Below are 18,382 nucleotides of genomic sequence, written 5' to 3' on the forward strand. Positions count from 1 at the left end.
GAGACAATATAGCAAGCCATTTAGACGTAATTTTTTTCAGTTTGATTATTTGTAATTAAATTTTTCGTTTCAAGAGCCATTTCACCAGCGTTTTCGAACTTTGTAGACCCCACTTTATTTTCCACTACGCTCATTTTTTAAGGATTTCATCGTGTTATCGTGTCATGCTGAATTAAACTCTTCAAATGACAGAATAAATTGTTTTATTTGGCAAATAAGAAATGTATTTACAACACACACAAGTAAAAACCCTGATATGAAAACATTTGGCATTGTGTGTGTATGAACTCATGAATATGTGCCCAAGTGAGTGATGTTCCACAGTACTGTAATGAACTTTAACCCTGATCCCATGGTTTCCTCGATGCTACAGCTATCCTGAGACGAGTGATATCAGACCCTTCTCTTCCAATCAGGAGACGAGCATGAGAGGATGCCGCTGTGGATCTGGTCTGAGCTAATGTTCTGGATATAGTTAACGCTCTAGGAGCATCTCAGGTCCTCAGAAACGCACTCGTACCCTCCAAGAGTATGTGGTCAGAACCTTGTTCTTCTTCCTCACAATGCAGGTGTATGTGCCCTCATTAATGGCATTTGCCACAATAGTGATGTGGTCATCTTTCAGGGAAATGTAGCCGGGATGAGAGAAGTCCAGAAGCTCGCCGTCTTTATACCAGCTATCAGTATGAGAGAATGCTTCAGGTTAGGACATTTCTAACAAACACAAATCTCATTTAAAACATTTTTGGCCTGAAAAACAGATTCCAGACAAATTTTGAAAATCTTTAGGATTGACATCACATAGACAGCCTGGAAAAAAGACTTCTTTATGTATGTTTTACAGCATTGAGTCTCAGAGGAATTAAGTAAATTGGCAGAAAATCACTCCTGGAGGCACACCAACAGTACGCGTTTTCAACTCATGATCTTGTTAGTAGAGACTCTGAAATGAATTGGTCATATAAAGGAGACATCCAAAATGTGAACTGTTGGTGTGCCTCCAAAACTGGGTTGGAAAATGTGATCTAAAAGAATTACAAAGATAAAGTCCAAAATAACCAATTTCTTAAGGACGAAACACTGCAGTACAGTGGACCTCTAGAGGGCCAGAGTTGCCCAGCCCGGGTTTAAACGAGCACAAAACGCTTCTCCCAATAATAAAAAGGTACAGGTGTATCCACACATTAACACATTAAGTAATTTGTATAGAAATATGCCCAGACCACCTTCTTATCAGGCAGAGGCGTGCATTCCTGGAGGGCCAACAGACTAGTGCAAAGAATTGCATCTAAAATACCAAATACTGACTTTTTAAAAGGGGTCGCCCACCAGCTGAGATATCAGCAGTGATATTTTTTTTCTATCATTTTACACACAGAGGTGGTTCCACTCTGCATCTGTTCATGGAGCCCAGCTATGGCTGAGGACACTGTTCAATCCTGCCACACAACAGAGTATCATTTACATAGTTTTCCATTAAATCACATTTGTCTCAAATTATTGTAATGCACATAATGACTTCACCCTATGCTGGAACATTGCGTATTGTGCACTTTTATGGAAAACACATCTTTCTGTGGCTTGAATAATGTCCATATGCATCTTACAGAAAGCTAAAATAATATAGGTTACACTTTTTCTCTGTCTGTTTGCCTAACGTCAAACTCATCAACACCGCTTTTTTCGTTCTTGAAGTTAACCTCTGTCTGTTTGGTGATTAGATTAACAGTTTTGGATTACTATCCTGAACCCGAATGCAACGCGTGCCTGTGCATTGTCCTAGCCGTGGTCTGGCTCTGTGCTATGCTTTATATCTGGTGCATGACCACATTAAGGAGGTGAATATTTCTGTCAAAGTCACCAAGTGAAATCCTCTGTGCTTCAATGTTGTAGAATAACAAAACATGAAATCCAGTTTACTTTTCAGAATCAGCATGGGTATTGACACCAGTCACATTACATTAACACTCTGTGCATAGAAAAGCAAGAACTCACTAGATTTTGCCTTTCTTGGCTGCTATCTTCTTACCACAGCGGAAGGTGAGGTTCTTTCCCTCCACAACAAACTTATGTTTTGTCCGTGGGGGAGTTGGGGTTGGCAGGGCAGTGGGAAATGGGAATTCTGTTTGAAAAGTGAAATGAAATTTTAAACTGATTACTTGCCCAGAAAATAATGGTAGCTAATGGTAGTGGAATGAACTAGCATTACTCATGTTGTTTGATAGTCTTTGTTCATTATGTTTCCGTTCACTCCCAGTGTTTCAGGTGACCTCACTCTCACTAAGAATTTCTAATCATAGTGGTAGCATCGCTGAAGTCAGAACATGACAACAGTGTTATGTACTGTTTGCTGGGGAATTAGAAACTTCTCCACAAAATCTACATGCATCTAAAACTCTACATCACATTTGGATTTTCACAATCTGTCAGGTTTGAGGATAAGGGTCCAAAAATTTAATTTTTGTTATATGTGGAGTATGAATGCATTGAATGGAACAGAGAAAATAAAGTATACTGATTATTAAAACTGTATGGCTCCCGTAACTTCCACATGATCTTTATTTTGTTCTAAAACCACTTTTAAAGAAAACTCATCCACCAAGTACATACTACTCCCAGCTCTAGACACCCAGACATAACAGCTACTCTTCATCTCCTTAAGAATCCTTCTAGTGGCTGTGACATTTGTCCCTGGTCCATATCACTCTCAACTATATTCATGACCTTCCCAACTCTCAGAGCAATACCACCATACTTACATAGACATCTCTAAATCCTGTCATCTCATTCCTCTACCCAAACTCCCTACCGCCTGTGGAACAGCTGAAGTTGTATGCAACGTTGTCCTCGGGTAGATCATAGAACCAAAATACACTGTATCCAGCATGGGAACCGCAGTTCACTTCAGAAACCTGCCACTGGTCTAACTGGTCAAGTGCATCTTTCCTCCTATTCCCATGGTCTGGTGAACTGTCATGAAGCCACATGGAACATCCCCGTATCGTTTGCCACTCGCAGGGTGGGGGCACTGTTACAAGTGAGGCTACCATACCCCAGTACCACCAGTGGGAGCTTTTACCCAAACACCAGACTGCATTTCCCATAAGCCCTTATACCAGGGACTGCCAACCAGCCCTTGTCTTTGTACCATCTTGTCCAGAAATGCCAACTTGCCTGGTGGAGTGCAAGAAAAGTGCAATACGCTTAGCAGGTATTGGCTAATTGTGACATACAGTAGTGCTATGCCACTACTCTGTCCAGATCACAGGCTTAATCCAACAAGGCATCTCCTACTTACTTTTGACTTTCAGAAACCCGCCTCTGTTCAAGGTCATGTGGAAGATTAACCCTCTTTCTTATTCACCCTTGCTGCCCAGATCAATGCACATTCCTCCCATCTCTCATATCAAGTCTCTTGGTCCTTTATCTCCAATCCCTACCCCATGTGCCAGACATCATAAGCAGTCAACCAACATACAACTTATTGGCTGCTGGACTTCTGACTGCTCTATAGAAATGCCAAGAATCTCTTCCACTGCTGCTACCCAAACAGTGGTTCAATGAACTTCAGGAGCTATTCATGGAAAAGTTAGGTCAGTGTAAGACTTCTGCCTAAATGGGCCTTTCTGGCAACTAGAAAGCATTTTGATCTTTCCAGTTTAAGTTTTCTAATTTAGTTGCCAATCAGATTGTTTTCACTTGTGTTTTCCTCTATTTATGTTAAGCTTAGTCAATGCTGTTATATTGACTGGTATTATTCAGTCATGAGCCTTCCCTGTTTGTTACACAGCTTCTGTGAAAATGTTGTACACTTTGTTGAATCTTTGTTGAAGCCTTTTTTTTGATTGAATACCACAGTAAAGGCATGAAAGATATGTTGAGCTCATGTTTCATCCAAGATCAGTCACGAAAACACAAAATTTTAAATTACACTTTTGATACATGTTTATTATGGTGGCATACTACAGAGATGCCCAATTCTGCTGAATTCTGGTGATTGACTGTTCAGCTCCAACTCTAATCATGATTAGAGTTGGAGCTGAACTTGGCAGGACAGTTGATAGCCAGGATTGGACACCCCTGCTCTACTGCAACCTAAATTCCAGAATAGTTTGGATGTGTTTTAAATTTTATTAAAAAAGGAAAACTAAAAGATTTTTTTTAAATCACATGAGCCAACCTAAAGAACATAAATAACATAACTGTATTTTGTTTAAACGGTGAAATTTTACAATATCATGTACGAAATGAGCTTTTAAATTTGATGCCTGCTACAGGTCTCAAAATAGTTGGGATGGGGGCATGTTTACATCTCCTCTTCTTTTCAAAACAGTTTGAAGATGTCTGGGCATCAAGGTAACGAGTTTCTGCAGTTTCTTCTTTGCCTGATATGTTACCAGCTGCTGAAGAGTTTGTGATTGTCTTTGATTAATGATGTGCCAAATGTTCTCTACATGAAAGATCCGGACTGCAGGTTTTGCATTGTCCTGCTGAAATACACAAAGCCTTCCCTGAAATAGACGGGGAACATATGTTGCTCTAAAACCTTCATGTACCTTTCAGCATTCATAGTGCCTTCCAAAACATGCAAGCTGGCCATACCGTATGCTATTATGCTTCTCCATACAATCAGAGATGCAGGAGTTTGAACTGAACACTGATTACTTGCTGGAAGGTCTACCTCTTCACTCCAGAGGACACAGTGTGATTTTCAACAACAATGTCAAATTTGGACGCGTCCAACCATAGAACATTTTTCCACTTCTACAGTCTATTTTAAATGAGTCTATACCCTCAGGACATGCTAGAGCTTTTGAACCATGTTTACATATGGCTTCCTTTAGTCATGATAGAGCAGTGATCCTCAAATCTGGACCTCAAGATCCATTTTCCTGCAGAGTTTAGCTGTAACCCTAATCAAACACACCTGAGCATGCTAATCAGTGTCTTCAGAATCATTAGAACATCACAGGTAGGTGAGTTTTATCAGGGTTGGAGCTAAACTCTGCAGTGCATTGGGTAAGATTTGAGGAACCCTGTGATAGAGCTTTACTTGTCATCTGCAGGTGGCACAGAAGATTGTGTTTACTGACAGTGGTTTCAGAAAGTTTTCCTGGGCCTATTTAGGAATGTCAATGACAGAATCATGCAGTGTCATCTGAGGACCCAAAGACCATGGGCATCCAAAAGGTCTTTGGTCTTGTCCCTTCCGCACAGAGATTTCTCCAGTTTCACTTTGATGATGTTACGCACTGTAGGTAATGAGATTTGCAAAACCTTTGCAATTTGACAATGAGGATGATTGTTTTTAATGTGTTCCTCAATCTTTTTACGTTCTCTTTATAGTGGAGAGCCTCTGCCTATCTTTTACTTCTGAGAGTCTCTGCCTCTCTAAGTCATCCCTTCAATAGCTAATCATGTTACAAACCTGCTTAACTTAATCAGAGGCTAGATGTTCTCCCAGCTAAATCTTTTTAAGATTTCTTGCTTCTTCAGCCCTAAGTTGCCCCCTGTACCAACTTTTCTGAGACTGTGTAAGTGTTTAAACATTTATGTTCTCAATGTTCTACTGTGAATAAAATATTTCAGTTTTTGTTTTGGAAATGTCCCAACATTTCCAGAATTGTGGGTTGTTGCCATACATGTACGAGGATGCTGTACATGTCTCAGAATTGGCCAAAATAAGCTGCAATGAGGATAAAACTTTACGCTTAACTGGTGATTCCTGGTCTAATATAACAGGCCTCTTACCATAACAGAAGTCACAGCTGGAAGGACAGTGTTTCTGCATGAGTATCCTCTTGCTGTCACAATAACCCTTTCTTGCCCAAGCAGGACAGATAAATAATCGATCCAAACATCCTGTAGTGATATAGACAGGAAAACAGAAAATAAGAAGGTGTCAGATGTCAATTGTAGAAATGTGACAGTATGGCACAAGCAATTCGTTTTTTTTGTGCATATGAGTAAAATACCATAGAGTCGATGTAATCCCCAAACCTCATCTTGAGTAATGAGTTTGCGGCCTGTCAATGTGGCATTGAGGTGCATTAAAGCCTTGCGATTCTGGGAATGCATCAAACCCAGTACATGACCAATCTCGTGAGCCGCCACGTGAACTAGATCTGTCAGCCATACTCCTGAATACAATGACAATCACAGACACAAACACGTACAGGTCAAATCTGCTTTCCCTTTTTAACTCCTAAAAATAGAGCTGCAGAAATCGTGATTCTGATACTAATAAAAGGTCATTTACGGCATTCTTTTTGGTTTTTTTAAGGAAATGTAACTAATTTTATTGTTTGAATTAATGATTCAATGACTTACTCATAAAGACTTCTTTAAGTCTTTTGAAACAATCTCTTGAATAAATTTTTAAATGACAATTTAACTGGCATAACAATTTGATGAATACTGTCTTTATTTGACATGTTACTTTCAAAAAGTAACAGGTACAATAGATCTCAAATGTTTAGATCTATTTTAAATAAAACATTTAATTCTGTAATCATTTGAAGTTTGTTTCATATCTTTTGAATGCCTATACAGAAAACCGCTCACTGGCAGCACAAACGCAGATTTGAATGTTCTATGTGATTGTATTTTTTGAAGCTTTATTCAGAAAAGAAAATCTTGCTTCTTATGCATCCGTTTAGTCAAAATTAATAATATGGAGGGGCTTTGATATGTTCTATCCAGTCTATTTTATGGTGTCTGTATATTTGTTTTGGTGTATTTTCACCCAATTGGGGAAAAATAAGTGCCTTTATTCCAGCTGAAGCGCATGTTTCCCAGAATCCAGTACTCGTCATCGTCAAAGTGGATCTCCCCGGTCTGAGGAAAGAAGGCGTGGGCCAGTTCTCCAGTGATGCCGTCGAAACAGTGGTGCAGGTAGGACTGCAGACAGTCGGTGTGGTTTCCAGAGTAGAAGCCTGATGAAAGTCAACCAACCAATACTATCAATACGTCCACACCAGAACTATACCGATAAAGGCACAGAGAAATATCATTTTTTCCACCTGAGGAACAATATTATTGCACTGATATGGGAATCAGCCGCTACTGGTTTCAAATGTTAATACTGACATTTACACTGATACGTCGTTTTCAACAAAATTAAAATTAAGTTCTTCGTTTTGACTCCTAAAGACCTTTGAGCTGCCACTGGTTCAAGAAGGTTATGCAATCAGGGAACAACATCTCCAAGTCACTATATATATAGCTGAGCTGCCACAAATATATCCACACCTGTGCGATTGCTCGCAGAGAGACGTCAGCGAAAGCAATAAATTCATACAAAGAAATTACAACAAAGCTTGTGTCAACGACCCAGACCCAGAGACGTTTTCCAAAGCCATGAGAAGAATGAGAGAATGAAAGGAAAGGTAGCAAGCAAATAAATATTACACCATACTGCTGCTGTTGTTTTTTTTTTCAAAACTAAAAAAGGTATACAATAAATAAACGTTCGTTTTTAATCAAACTTCTAGGCTACGTGCGAGCATTGTGTCATGTTTACGTCAATTCAGAAGGTTCAGAATGTGCAGGAAACAGTTTACCGTCACTCAGCCTTCGAAAGAAGAAAGAAAAAGAAGTTTGTTTGAAGTATATCGGGGTGTGATTAGATCACTTTAGCAGTGTGACTTATTCTTGAAGCAAATAGGGGGCGCTGTTGGCTTACTTCTAATTATAAGAAAAGAAAAATAGCCTATATATATATATATAGTTATTTTATAGTTATGTACTGTCAAAAACCTTAATTATTGTGTATATAATTCTAAGTTCTTGGTAAAAATTGTTCTTCACAGTAGAGACTTTCTTTTTTCCAAATAAAAGGAAATATATTGGTATCGGTATCCGTATTTCAACTCAATATAAACAAAACATTTATATAACTCAAAATACAAAAATATCTGCATATTGAATATTGGCAAGAATCCAATATCGTGCATCCCTAATTAATAGCCAATCAGAATTAAGTGGAATTTGAATATTGTTATCTTTACACTTATCATACTTGGTGTGAACAGGCCTTTATACCAAACATGAAATATCCTACTTTTTGTACGTCTCCATATCTATAATACAACCCAGAATCAGTCCTATTTAACTGACTCAAACACAGCTTCCAGCAAGTACAAAGAGTTCACCACCAGTCACTGAGGTGGATCTTCTGAACCTGGCAGCGATCAATGAGAATCATGTCAATCTGAACCACTGCATTTCTCGAAACAATGCCGTAACTTGCTGCTTAACTAACTACAATATGATACATTGTGGAATAAACTAACTAGTAATTCAAGACCATTTCCTCCAAAATGTAGATTGAACTACATGCTTATTTTTGGGAAAGACCAAATCCTTAAACTATGTCGTTATGATGGAAGTTGTGACCATATTTGGCGAATTATACCGAAAAACCTCTCTCCCAGACACACAAAACCAATAAGTTACCTCCAAATTCTTCTGCACTGCAAAAAACGAACAATCAAAAAATGTATTTGAATTACCGATTTTGATGTCTGCTTCTTGATCAGATGGGACCTCGCGAAAACTGAAGGGCGAGACATCGCTCCACATAGAGAAGGCCTTGGTTATGCCTCTCCTTGTGTCACTGGCATTCAAAAGATTCCTTGGAAATGACAGCAGTCTGCATGAACACACAAACAAGTACAAAATGTTGAATCGCTTACTTCCTGCTGTTGAACACAAATTTGTAAAAGAAAACTTTGCAGACGAGGATATGCGAGACACCAGGGAAAAAAATTCTACACCCACTGAAATATCAACAAAGCAGAAGCCGTATGGGATTCACAGGTTTCAAACATACATACAAGGATTCTTACTTGTAAGTCAGCTTGAATTTGTCCCACTTCAGTTTCTCTGGAGTGAGTGTGTAGCGTTTGTTTCTGGAAAGGTGAAGCACATGGGAGCGGGCGTCTTTATGAATTCCAATGATTAAAACACCAGACATGAGAGCTTCTTCCTTGGACAAAAAAATCTTAGATTAGATTAGATTGATCTGTTAGCGGGATTTTCCATGAAGATCTGTGCCACGCTTGCTCCTGCAAGAGCGATAAGTCCACTTGTGAGGTGCTTCAAAGTATAATTTGCTCTAATAAATGGCTTGTTGAGCCAGGAACACATCTTGTATTGATTAGTCAGGAGTGAAATGAGAGCAGTCAGAGAGGAAAGTTCAGTTGAGTTATTAAGTCAGACTCGCTGGGCTGCTCTTCTCATCTTTCAGCCAGACTGCTCCACTCACCGTCTGATGTAAGACAATTATTTCATGCTCTCTACAGAACAGTGCATGCAAAGCACAGCAGCTCATTTACATTCAATTACAGTAGCGCATTAATTCACATTTCTTTTCGTACTCATTTCAAAATAGAAGATAAATGTATATATAACAAGAACATTTGGCTTAATCACCAAGACACAACAGCATGACCGTTCAATGAAGCAATTTGCAAAAAAATGCTGTCTGACTGTGAGTGTCGTGATGAAAAGAGCAGAATAGTTCAATCACGGCATTACTACAGTCTAGAGTAAATCAAAGATTCCTTGCTAAAGCCAAAAGGACTCTTAAGAGGCTTTTAGGAGATTTACACATCATGTTCTTATAATAGACCTACTACAGTTGAAACACACACACAACAGTATTATCTGATATATAAATAAACTTTCACATTTGCTCTAACCACACATAACTTTCTATTTTCTTGGAGTTTGTTATCGGTGTGATTTTTCTCGTGAAAGAATTTGACCCCTGCGGTATTACTGAGTCGAAAACTACATTTTTGGTCAGAGTGTGCAACCGCAGCCCACACATTCACAGCAAACACACGCTTTCAACTTCATGAAGGACTCGACTACATGAGCGGCCATTCTAGAAAATCAACGTTAATATAGCGTTAGGAGCTCATGGCTTTGTTCACAGGAAGCTTTGGCGGGACACACCAAGTGATTTTTTTTTAAAACATGGATGAAAGCACTTTCATGCACACATTTCATTCTCAATAAATTCCAGACAATTTCTGTTGAAAAAACAGTACACGTGTTACTTAACTAAAGATGATGTTTTCTACTGCTAGTTGGTGACAAGTAAAAATCACACTGTAAATTAGTGGAAGGGAACAAATTAGTCCTATAGAAAATGCATTGTGCATGCAAAATAAAAATTTTGGTCAGACTAAGTGTATGTCCACTAAAGGACTGTCAACTACATGAAACTCTCAAAGCTGACAGACACAAAGGACCAGTTTTGAGATAATAAGATTGTGCACTGTAATGAACTGGCATGAAGATGTGAGTCTATGGGGAAAAAAAATTAAAACATGTCTTTTACTAGCCATAAAAAATCACCTCATTTTATATTGTAATCCCACAAGGTATTTGGCCTGAATTTGAACTCGGCCGTTGATGTTGAGCGCACTCTCTGGGTTTCATAAAGCTGTCCAAATTTTTTCACTTCGCTGGTAATCTGACCTTAAACTAGTGTCTGAAACAGACACATTAAGCAGACATTCACAGACACATACACAAACACAGCAGAGAGCCAAGGAGTCTCTGGGTTAGAAATCGACAGTGTTTGCATAAAGCTTGGCTCCTTTTTGCTTCACGCAGAGCTAAAGTCTTCCAAACCGGACGACTTCATGCACTAACATGGAGGATTCTCTGTATGTGCTGTAAAGTCCTTCTGGACTTTTGGAAAAGGGTCAAGCGCCCGAGTCTGAGTGTTTTAAAAGGTACAAAGCTATCAGACGCCACTTGTAAATGCTGATATGAGCCGTAAGGTTAAGCTCGTTATAACTAGAGGAGATGGAGACTATTTTAGTCCGGCAGGGCAGAGGGGACATTCCTGAACCGATTCGCTTTCAGACCAGACTCTTAGGCCTGCCTTTATATCACATGCATTTACAAGCAGACGTGGTTTAAGCTGCACTCTTGGCAAGCAAGACTTCCATTCTTTTCCAGTGGAAAATAATTGAAAATGGAAAAACGTATTTTAGGTCCAAGCTACATTGACGGAGTGGAACTCACAAGTGACAGTGTTTTGGGGCGATCAGCTGGCCGCCTAGTTTAATCATACAATATGTGTTCAGTTACCCTCCAACTTGTGATGTAAAGGAGTTTGAGACTTGAGCAGGGTCCCTTTGCAGCTTGATGCAACTAAACACTTGCAGGTCTTTATTCAGAGATCCCCAGAACCCCATGAACCAAGGAGAAACACAATGGGACCCTAGTGAATTTCAAGAAACATGTGAGGCTAATACATGGGTGATTTATCCAGAACACATGAGTATTACTGCTCAGTACAACTGTAATAACAATACAAGCCTTCATAAGTTCTATGTCCTTCTTTTGGAGAGCAGATGATGAAGTCCTCAAGTGCAAATTCTTAGAATGCCGTTTTAAAGGCATCACTAAATGCATAAAATGTGTTTTTTTTTAGCAGGACATGATTTGGAGCCACGTTATTTGGTGTTGGATTCCAATGTCAGCCTCAACTGGAATTCATGTGGCTTTCTGCAGCTGGCACAAAGAATAGGTAAGCCAGCAGGTATCTGCTCATTTGTGACCCTGGAACATAAAACCATAAGGGTCAGTTTTTAGAAATTCATACATCATATGAAACCTGAATAAATACGGTTTCTATTGATGGACAACGATAGGACAATATTTGGATACTACTTTTCGAAAACTTGGAATCTGAGGGTGCAAAAAAAAAACTAAATATTGAGAAAAAGTTGTCCAACGAAGCAATGCATATTCTATATATTTACAGTAGGAACTAAATGTCTTCATGGAACAAGATCTTTACTTAATATCTCAATGATTTTTGGTATAAATAAAAATGGATAATTTGCCCCATATAATGTATTGTTGTCTATTGGTGTTTCAGTTGCTCTGTTCCACTGGTGATAACACCTTGAAGCAAGGCGAAGATTGGCATTTAAAGTATAGTATGTAATGCTTCATGGAGAATAATGCTATAGACAATCAGTCTGTGGTGGCAAAGAGAGCAGAGACTTTTTTGGTCCGCAATGAAATACAGAAAAATCTTTGACATTTTTTGTATCACCTATATCAGGGGTGTCAAACTCAATTCCTGGAGGGCCGGAGCCCTGCAGAGTTTAGATTCAACCCTGCTAAAACACATATACTATGCATGTCTGAAGTACTTAATTAGCTGGATCAGGTGTGTTTAATTAGGGTTGCATCTAAACTCTGCAGGGCTCCGGCCCTCCAGGAATTGAGTTTGACACCCCTGACCTATATGGTCTCTAATGATCAGGTTGGGTTAACACATTGAACAGTTTAATTTTAAAATAACACTTTGCTTTTTGATTTTAATGATAGTAATGCCAATGTCATTTTCCCATTTATTCACTGACAGCTCTCCGTGTCTCTGTTTTGAGAGAAACTGGGAGTAAGTGCAAAGACAGAGGCACTTCCTTCAGCCTAGGGTTTATTCATTTCATTTTTGGTGTGAAAGGGCCTTTTGGGTTACCAAAAATAGAACATGAACATGGACATACGCATAACCCTGAGGACAGTTCTCAGGTGTGCGATCAGAGGAAGGGTACAGATAACTTTGCAAAATACATGTCATCAAATCTTTGTATCACATTCAAGGACTTTTTGTTCGAAGCAGTAAGTAACAAGTAAAGCAGATGAGGATGAATGTGAAGAAAGTGGATTAAAGGTAATTTCGCATGCACTGAATACAGCAGCCTTTTCCTGTGTAATGAGCTGGAAAGAGTCTCTGATCTTTGATTTTCTTAGAATTGCAGGTCATTTTCTCCGTATGCAGGATATCACGATGCAGGCCTATACAACTAATCATATCCGTGTCGTGCTGTTAGATTCAGGAACAGAAAAAGGATAAATCTGTAGGTAGCGGCTTGATCCAAGTGTCTTGAGGTTTGGCTGCTTTCCTCTTTATATGTTTGGTACTCTCGAAGACTCTTTTCTTTGTAGCGCATGACAAGACACTCTGGCCTATATTCAACCTCCAACTCCTTGCAGGATACACTTCAAGCTGCTTTTAATGAACAAGGAACCATGTTTGACAGCAGCTGACTTCAGCACAAACAAACAAACACATAATACACACGAAAGTGACGCGCTGCAGGCAAAAACAGTCTACAAAGTGTTATTTATTGCTGTAATTAATAGTTTGAGCCTTTCCTAATCCTGATCCATTCGCGACAAAGACAAACTATCTTCCCAGCTGCTTTTGCGATGACCGAATGATCAGACGCAATCCAAAAGAGATGTTCATATTGTTGGTAGAAAACTGCTCTTATCTATTCTTTCTCAACCGTTGGCTGCGAGTACATTTAATGCTCGCTCATAAGCTGCCACTGCTTGCTGACTGTAAATTATGTAAGACTGCTAGATCCAGAAAAGTCTTCTGTGAAATAGAAAGGTCTGAGATGTGGACTGGATTTGTTTGTAGATATACTGAGACAGTGTAATAACATGCCTAAATAAATTAAACTGTCATCGCTTCTATAAACCATTCAGACAGAACAGCATTAAGCAAGGGTTAAAATCCTAGAGACAGTGGAGGAGTCGATAATGAAAAAGACGCATTAGGATCAGCTTTCTTAGACATTCTGAACTCTGTTGGGGTTAGACAACACGTCTCTGGACCTAGATCTAATATTGTCACAAGTTCTGCAGCAAAGTGATGACATTTCAGATCACTACCTAGTCTTGTGTGAACTCTGTATAGTTAAACCTGTAAACTCTGCACCTTATTACAAGTATGGTAGAACCATCACTTCCACCACAAAAGAAAGCTTTCTAAGTAATCTTCCTGACTTATCCCAATTCCTTAGCACATCCAATACAACGCAAAAACTTGATGATATAACAGAAACTATGCACTCTCTTTTTTCTAGCACTTTAGATACAGTTGCTCCTTTGCACTCAAAAAAGATGAAAGAAAACAATCTGACTCCATGGACTGACTCTAAAGAGAGCAGCCCAGAAAATGGAGCGCAGGTGGAGAAAAACTAAATTAGAAGTATTTCGTATTGCCTGGCGGGAGAGTATCCTGTCATACAGAACAGCATTAAAAATTGCAAGATCTGATTATTGAAAACTGCGTTTTTCCATCTTAAAAATATATCTAAATTACGACCTATGCTTTCAACCTCTAATGCAGAAATATTAATTCATGCGTTTATGACCTCGAGGTTAGATTATTGTAATGCTTTATTGGGTGGTTGTTCTGCACACTTGATAAATAAACTTCAGCTAGTCCAAAACCCAGCAGCTAGAGTCCTTACTATAACTAGGAAGTATGATCACATTAGCCCGGTTCTGTCAACACTGCACTGGCTCCCTATCAAACATCGGATAGATTTTAAAATCTTATTAATTACCTATAAAGCCCTGAATGGTTTAGCTCCTCAATACTTAAACAAGCTCTTATCACATTATAGTCCTGCACATCCGCTGCGTTCTCAAAACTCTGGCCATCTGATAATATCTAGAATATCAAAATCAACTGCGGGCAGCAGATCCTTTTCATATCTAGCATCTAAACTCTGGAACAATCTCCCTAACTCGGTTCGGGAAGCAGACACACACTGTCAGTTTAAATCTAGATTAAAGACACATCTTTTTAACTTAGCCTACACATAACACACTAATACACTTTTATTATTCAGATCCGTTAAAGGATTTTTAGGCTGCATTAATTAGATCAGCTTGAACTGGGAACACTACTCCTAAAACACAATGTACTTGTGACATCGTAAAAAGAATGGCATCTACGCTAATATTAGTCTGGTTTCTTTCTTAATCTGTTTCACAGTTTGTATCCAGACTAGATGGTGGATCAGCACACAGAGATTATGTTCATCAGGGACCAGAACACCTAGATGCGCACTGTGGACCGATCACCAGATCCTGATGCACACACTAAGTCATTTACACTATCTGACACAGCTGTGTTTAAAATTGAACTGGAAGTTAAGTGCTAGGCGTCCAGTCAGAGGAGAACTGGCCCCAACTGAGTCTGCTTTCTCCCAAGGTTTTTTTTCTCCATTCTGTATGGATGGGGTTTTGTTTCCTTGCCGCTGTCGCCTCTGGCTTGCTTTGTTGGGGACACTTAACTTCTAGTGATTTAACGTTGAATTGATTACAGAGACCGTCTCTGCATTTAATAACAAATTGTTCAATCTCGTCATTATACATCCCTGTCATTGTGTTCTTCTACATTATACTGTCCAGTGGTTTAATGCAACCTGCGTTGTTAAAAGCACCATATAAATAAAAATGATTGATTGATGAGTCAGTAATGATGATGGGTGAACTCTTGTCTCAAAACAAGTAAAGTCTCAAATTTTCTTTTAATATGCATTTATGTTTCCCTTATCTGTTCGAGGACTCCTAAACGTTTCATTCAACTATTCATTTTTCCTCCTTGAATTCTTTAAAAGCAGTTTTTGTGAGCATTTAACGCTCCACAAAAACACCTGGTGGTGAAGAAAGAATATGCATTTTCATTCAGACCAATGATTGAAATGACTTTTTTCACTCACCAGTCACCAATGAGGCTACTAAGTTAGCATTTAACGATATAAAAGTATGCTTTATAAGTTTGCATTCTTAAAAGCATGCATCATCGTTTGAGTCAAACTCTTAGATTTAGTCAGTCATTTATAATATTAATACATTTAGGCTGTTGCTGAACTAATGAAATCAGTATCAATAAAATGTATCTTTGCCTAAGTTGCATTTATGTGTATTTACAGGTTAATTCATCTCAGAGGAACATGGAATGATTTAACCTGCAAATGCATAAATAATGTGTTCATATTTTAAACATGAAATGCTGAATACTGATATTTGAAATTATTTACAAAATGAAGATATATGACATTAAAACTGCGAGTAGGTGACACAGAACAGTGCTGTGGCTGTGTTTGGAATGATTTTATGTTGAAAATCGAGCAAAAACATCCAATACAGTCTCTTGATATTGACATTGTTTATTGAACTATTGCGTAAGATCAATATCACATTACTATATTGCATTAATTAACTATATGAATTGATAGATGTTCATTTTCTGCCCCCATCTTGAATTTTGTGATCATTCTCATAAACAGCCTGAATCACGTAGTGAAAGATCGCAGTCTAAATGTACTCTGTAGGTGTGTTTTGTTTATTTTTTGCAATATACCCAAACATAATGTCGTGATGACTGATGAGTTCAGTATTTGCCCTACACCTTCGCAGAAATTAATGAATGAACATAAAAAGTAACCCACCAAATTGGCTAGTTTGACAGCATTACCCGCTGATTTTTACTAGCATTTGGCAGGCTGACGGACGTTCATTTCAAACCTATTGACATCAACATGAAACACCTTGGGTTTAAAGGTATAGTTCACCCATAAAAAAAACTTTTGCTAAAAACGTAATCACCCTTGGGGCAATCCAATATTAGGATGAGTTTGTTTCTTCATCAGATTTGGAGAAATGTGCCATCCCACCACTTGCTCAGAAATGGATCCGTCGTATTAAAATCCAGCCACATATTTGTTTAAAGCTATTTTAGGTGCTTGATCTGTTCAGATTTCTCTCCTGATTCAAGCCAGACCGCTTTTTAACTGGAGGAAGAGTTATTATTTTTTAGGCAGAAGCATTGCTTTGAAGTTGCGTTGTTTTCTCACAAACACACAGACATTAATTGACTCTCATTCTGCCGCTAAACGTTAAGAAACGTTCAGATAATCAACTGTTCCCAGTAAGATGTATTTGGTGTAGTTTCGTGATACTGTACACATGGAGTGCCCATACTTCCAGGACTACATGTGCCTCCAAGCACCCTGCCTAGTGATGAATGGAAAGCTCTCTGCAGGCATCAGACCTCCTCGCACACAGGTGGATCCATGCACTCAATCTTTCATAGGACAAAACCTGACAAAGAAGCCTGCGAGTGGAAAATGGCTCGTTCTGTTTCTAGGAAGGGAAAGCGGTGCGTTTTAAATATTGTGCAAGTGCTCTTGTTTTTCTGAGGGTTACGGTAGTATGAAGAAGCCTACACACACACACACACAAAAAAAAACGTTTGGAAACACCAGAAGCGCATCCTCGAATGTTTCCGAACGCAAAAGCAGAAGAGAAGAGAAAAGACGTGCAGAAGAAAGTCCTAACTGCTGTCAGTCAGGGGTCGTTTCTGGCCAGACAGACGTCGCTCGTCACTGCGTCGCGTTTTAAGAACGACGCGTCAAGTTAAAAGCAGCACGCAGCGCCTCGGATCCCCCGCGTTGCGTTCCGTCCCGTTCCGTCGCGCTTTTTTTATAAGACAGCTCGTAGTTTTATAACTCGTGGCTTTCAGCGGATAGTATCGCATAAAGCCTTTGAGTCGCTTTGACGCGCGTCTCGAGTTATGCAAGGAAAAAGAGCGCTTCTGAGAGGAACTGACACGAAAATCTAATAGCATACCTCAAGTCTCCAGACGGGCAAAGCCGTGACTTCAGGCACGAAGAGCCCGAGCCCCGCCGCCGCGAGCAGAAGCAGCCCCGCGAAGCATTCTTCTTTCCGCGGACTGCCACAGACTTGACGCACCATCTTTGCGACGTCGCCGTCCGAATGATTTCCCCTAACAAAGACGCGTCAGACCTCACCATTTATTTCCCGCGGGTGACTGGGCTTGCCATTGGGCTCCTGCAGCTCTGAGAGACTGCAGCTCAGCTCGAGCACACATTGTAATGCAATCAATGCAGCTTCCACCACACTTGCAGTTTCATTGTCATTTTTGGAGGATTAATCATCTTTCAAAAGACATCTGCTTTTGATTCGGCCTCCTGAACGCAGCACGCTTGCGTTTAAAAGCAAAAGCAGCCCAAATATCCCTTTTTGAACCTCCTTGATCACTTTTCTAAATATCCTATGCTAACGTTTGAACGTGTAAAGCAGGCAGGAATAATCTTACCTTCAACTGATTACTTAAGGACTGCCAGAATCTCTCTTTAACTGAAAGAAGGTGATTATTGTTTATGCACAGACACCACAAAATATCACTTCGAGATCACTCTGAGGTTAAATGGGATTTTAAAACCATGACATCTCCACAGCTACGATGGGAAACAATGGCACCTCACAAAAAAAGTTGAGGTTAAATCAGTTAATCAGAAACACGTCAGTACAGATGGACTGTGGAAGGGTTTTCTCGGTATTGTCGCTCATGTGTTTTTATATTCACCACGGCTCTCCCCAGCCGTGAATGAGCAGAAAAACACACACGATCGAAACAATGCCTGTGCATCCTGAAGCACCACACACACATAGTCCCCCGGTTAAAGGCCACCAAACCACATCTCTTCCACTTAGGTTACCATCGACAGTA

The 18,382-nt window shown here is 39.4% G+C and overlaps 1 protein-coding gene across 5 annotated transcripts; it reads right to left on the reverse strand.

The window, feature by feature from the left end:
• Positions 1-186: 186 nt before the first annotated feature.
• mmp23ba (matrix metallopeptidase 23ba) lies at positions 187-17,886 on the reverse strand. Of its 5 annotated transcripts, none has more exons than XM_043233280.1 (8): positions 17,479-17,886; positions 8,850-8,912; positions 8,514-8,653; positions 6,768-6,935; positions 5,976-6,140; positions 5,752-5,862; positions 1,996-2,122; positions 187-677 (listed from the first exon to the last, which is right to left on the reverse strand). In XM_043233280.1, exons 1-8 carry the CDS (start codon positions 17,661-17,663, stop codon positions 503-505), a joined length of 1,134 nt encoding a protein of 377 aa, XP_043089215.1. In that variant the 5' UTR covers positions 17,664-17,886; the 3' UTR covers positions 187-502. The 5 variants fall into 5 exon arrangements, with proteins under 5 accessions (XP_043089215.1, XP_043089214.1, XP_043089217.1 ...); XM_043233279.1 differs by having other exon boundaries at positions 8,850-8,989; positions 17,479-17,874; XM_043233282.1 differs by having other exon boundaries at positions 8,850-8,985; positions 17,479-17,617.
• Between the last annotated feature and the right edge of the window lie 496 nt (positions 17,887-18,382).

The sequence above is a fragment of the Puntigrus tetrazona genome, unplaced genomic scaffold, assembly GCF_018831695.1.
Source record: "Puntigrus tetrazona isolate hp1 unplaced genomic scaffold, ASM1883169v1 S000000776, whole genome shotgun sequence".
Classification (NCBI taxonomy): domain Eukaryota; kingdom Metazoa; phylum Chordata; class Actinopteri; order Cypriniformes; family Cyprinidae; genus Puntigrus; species Puntigrus tetrazona.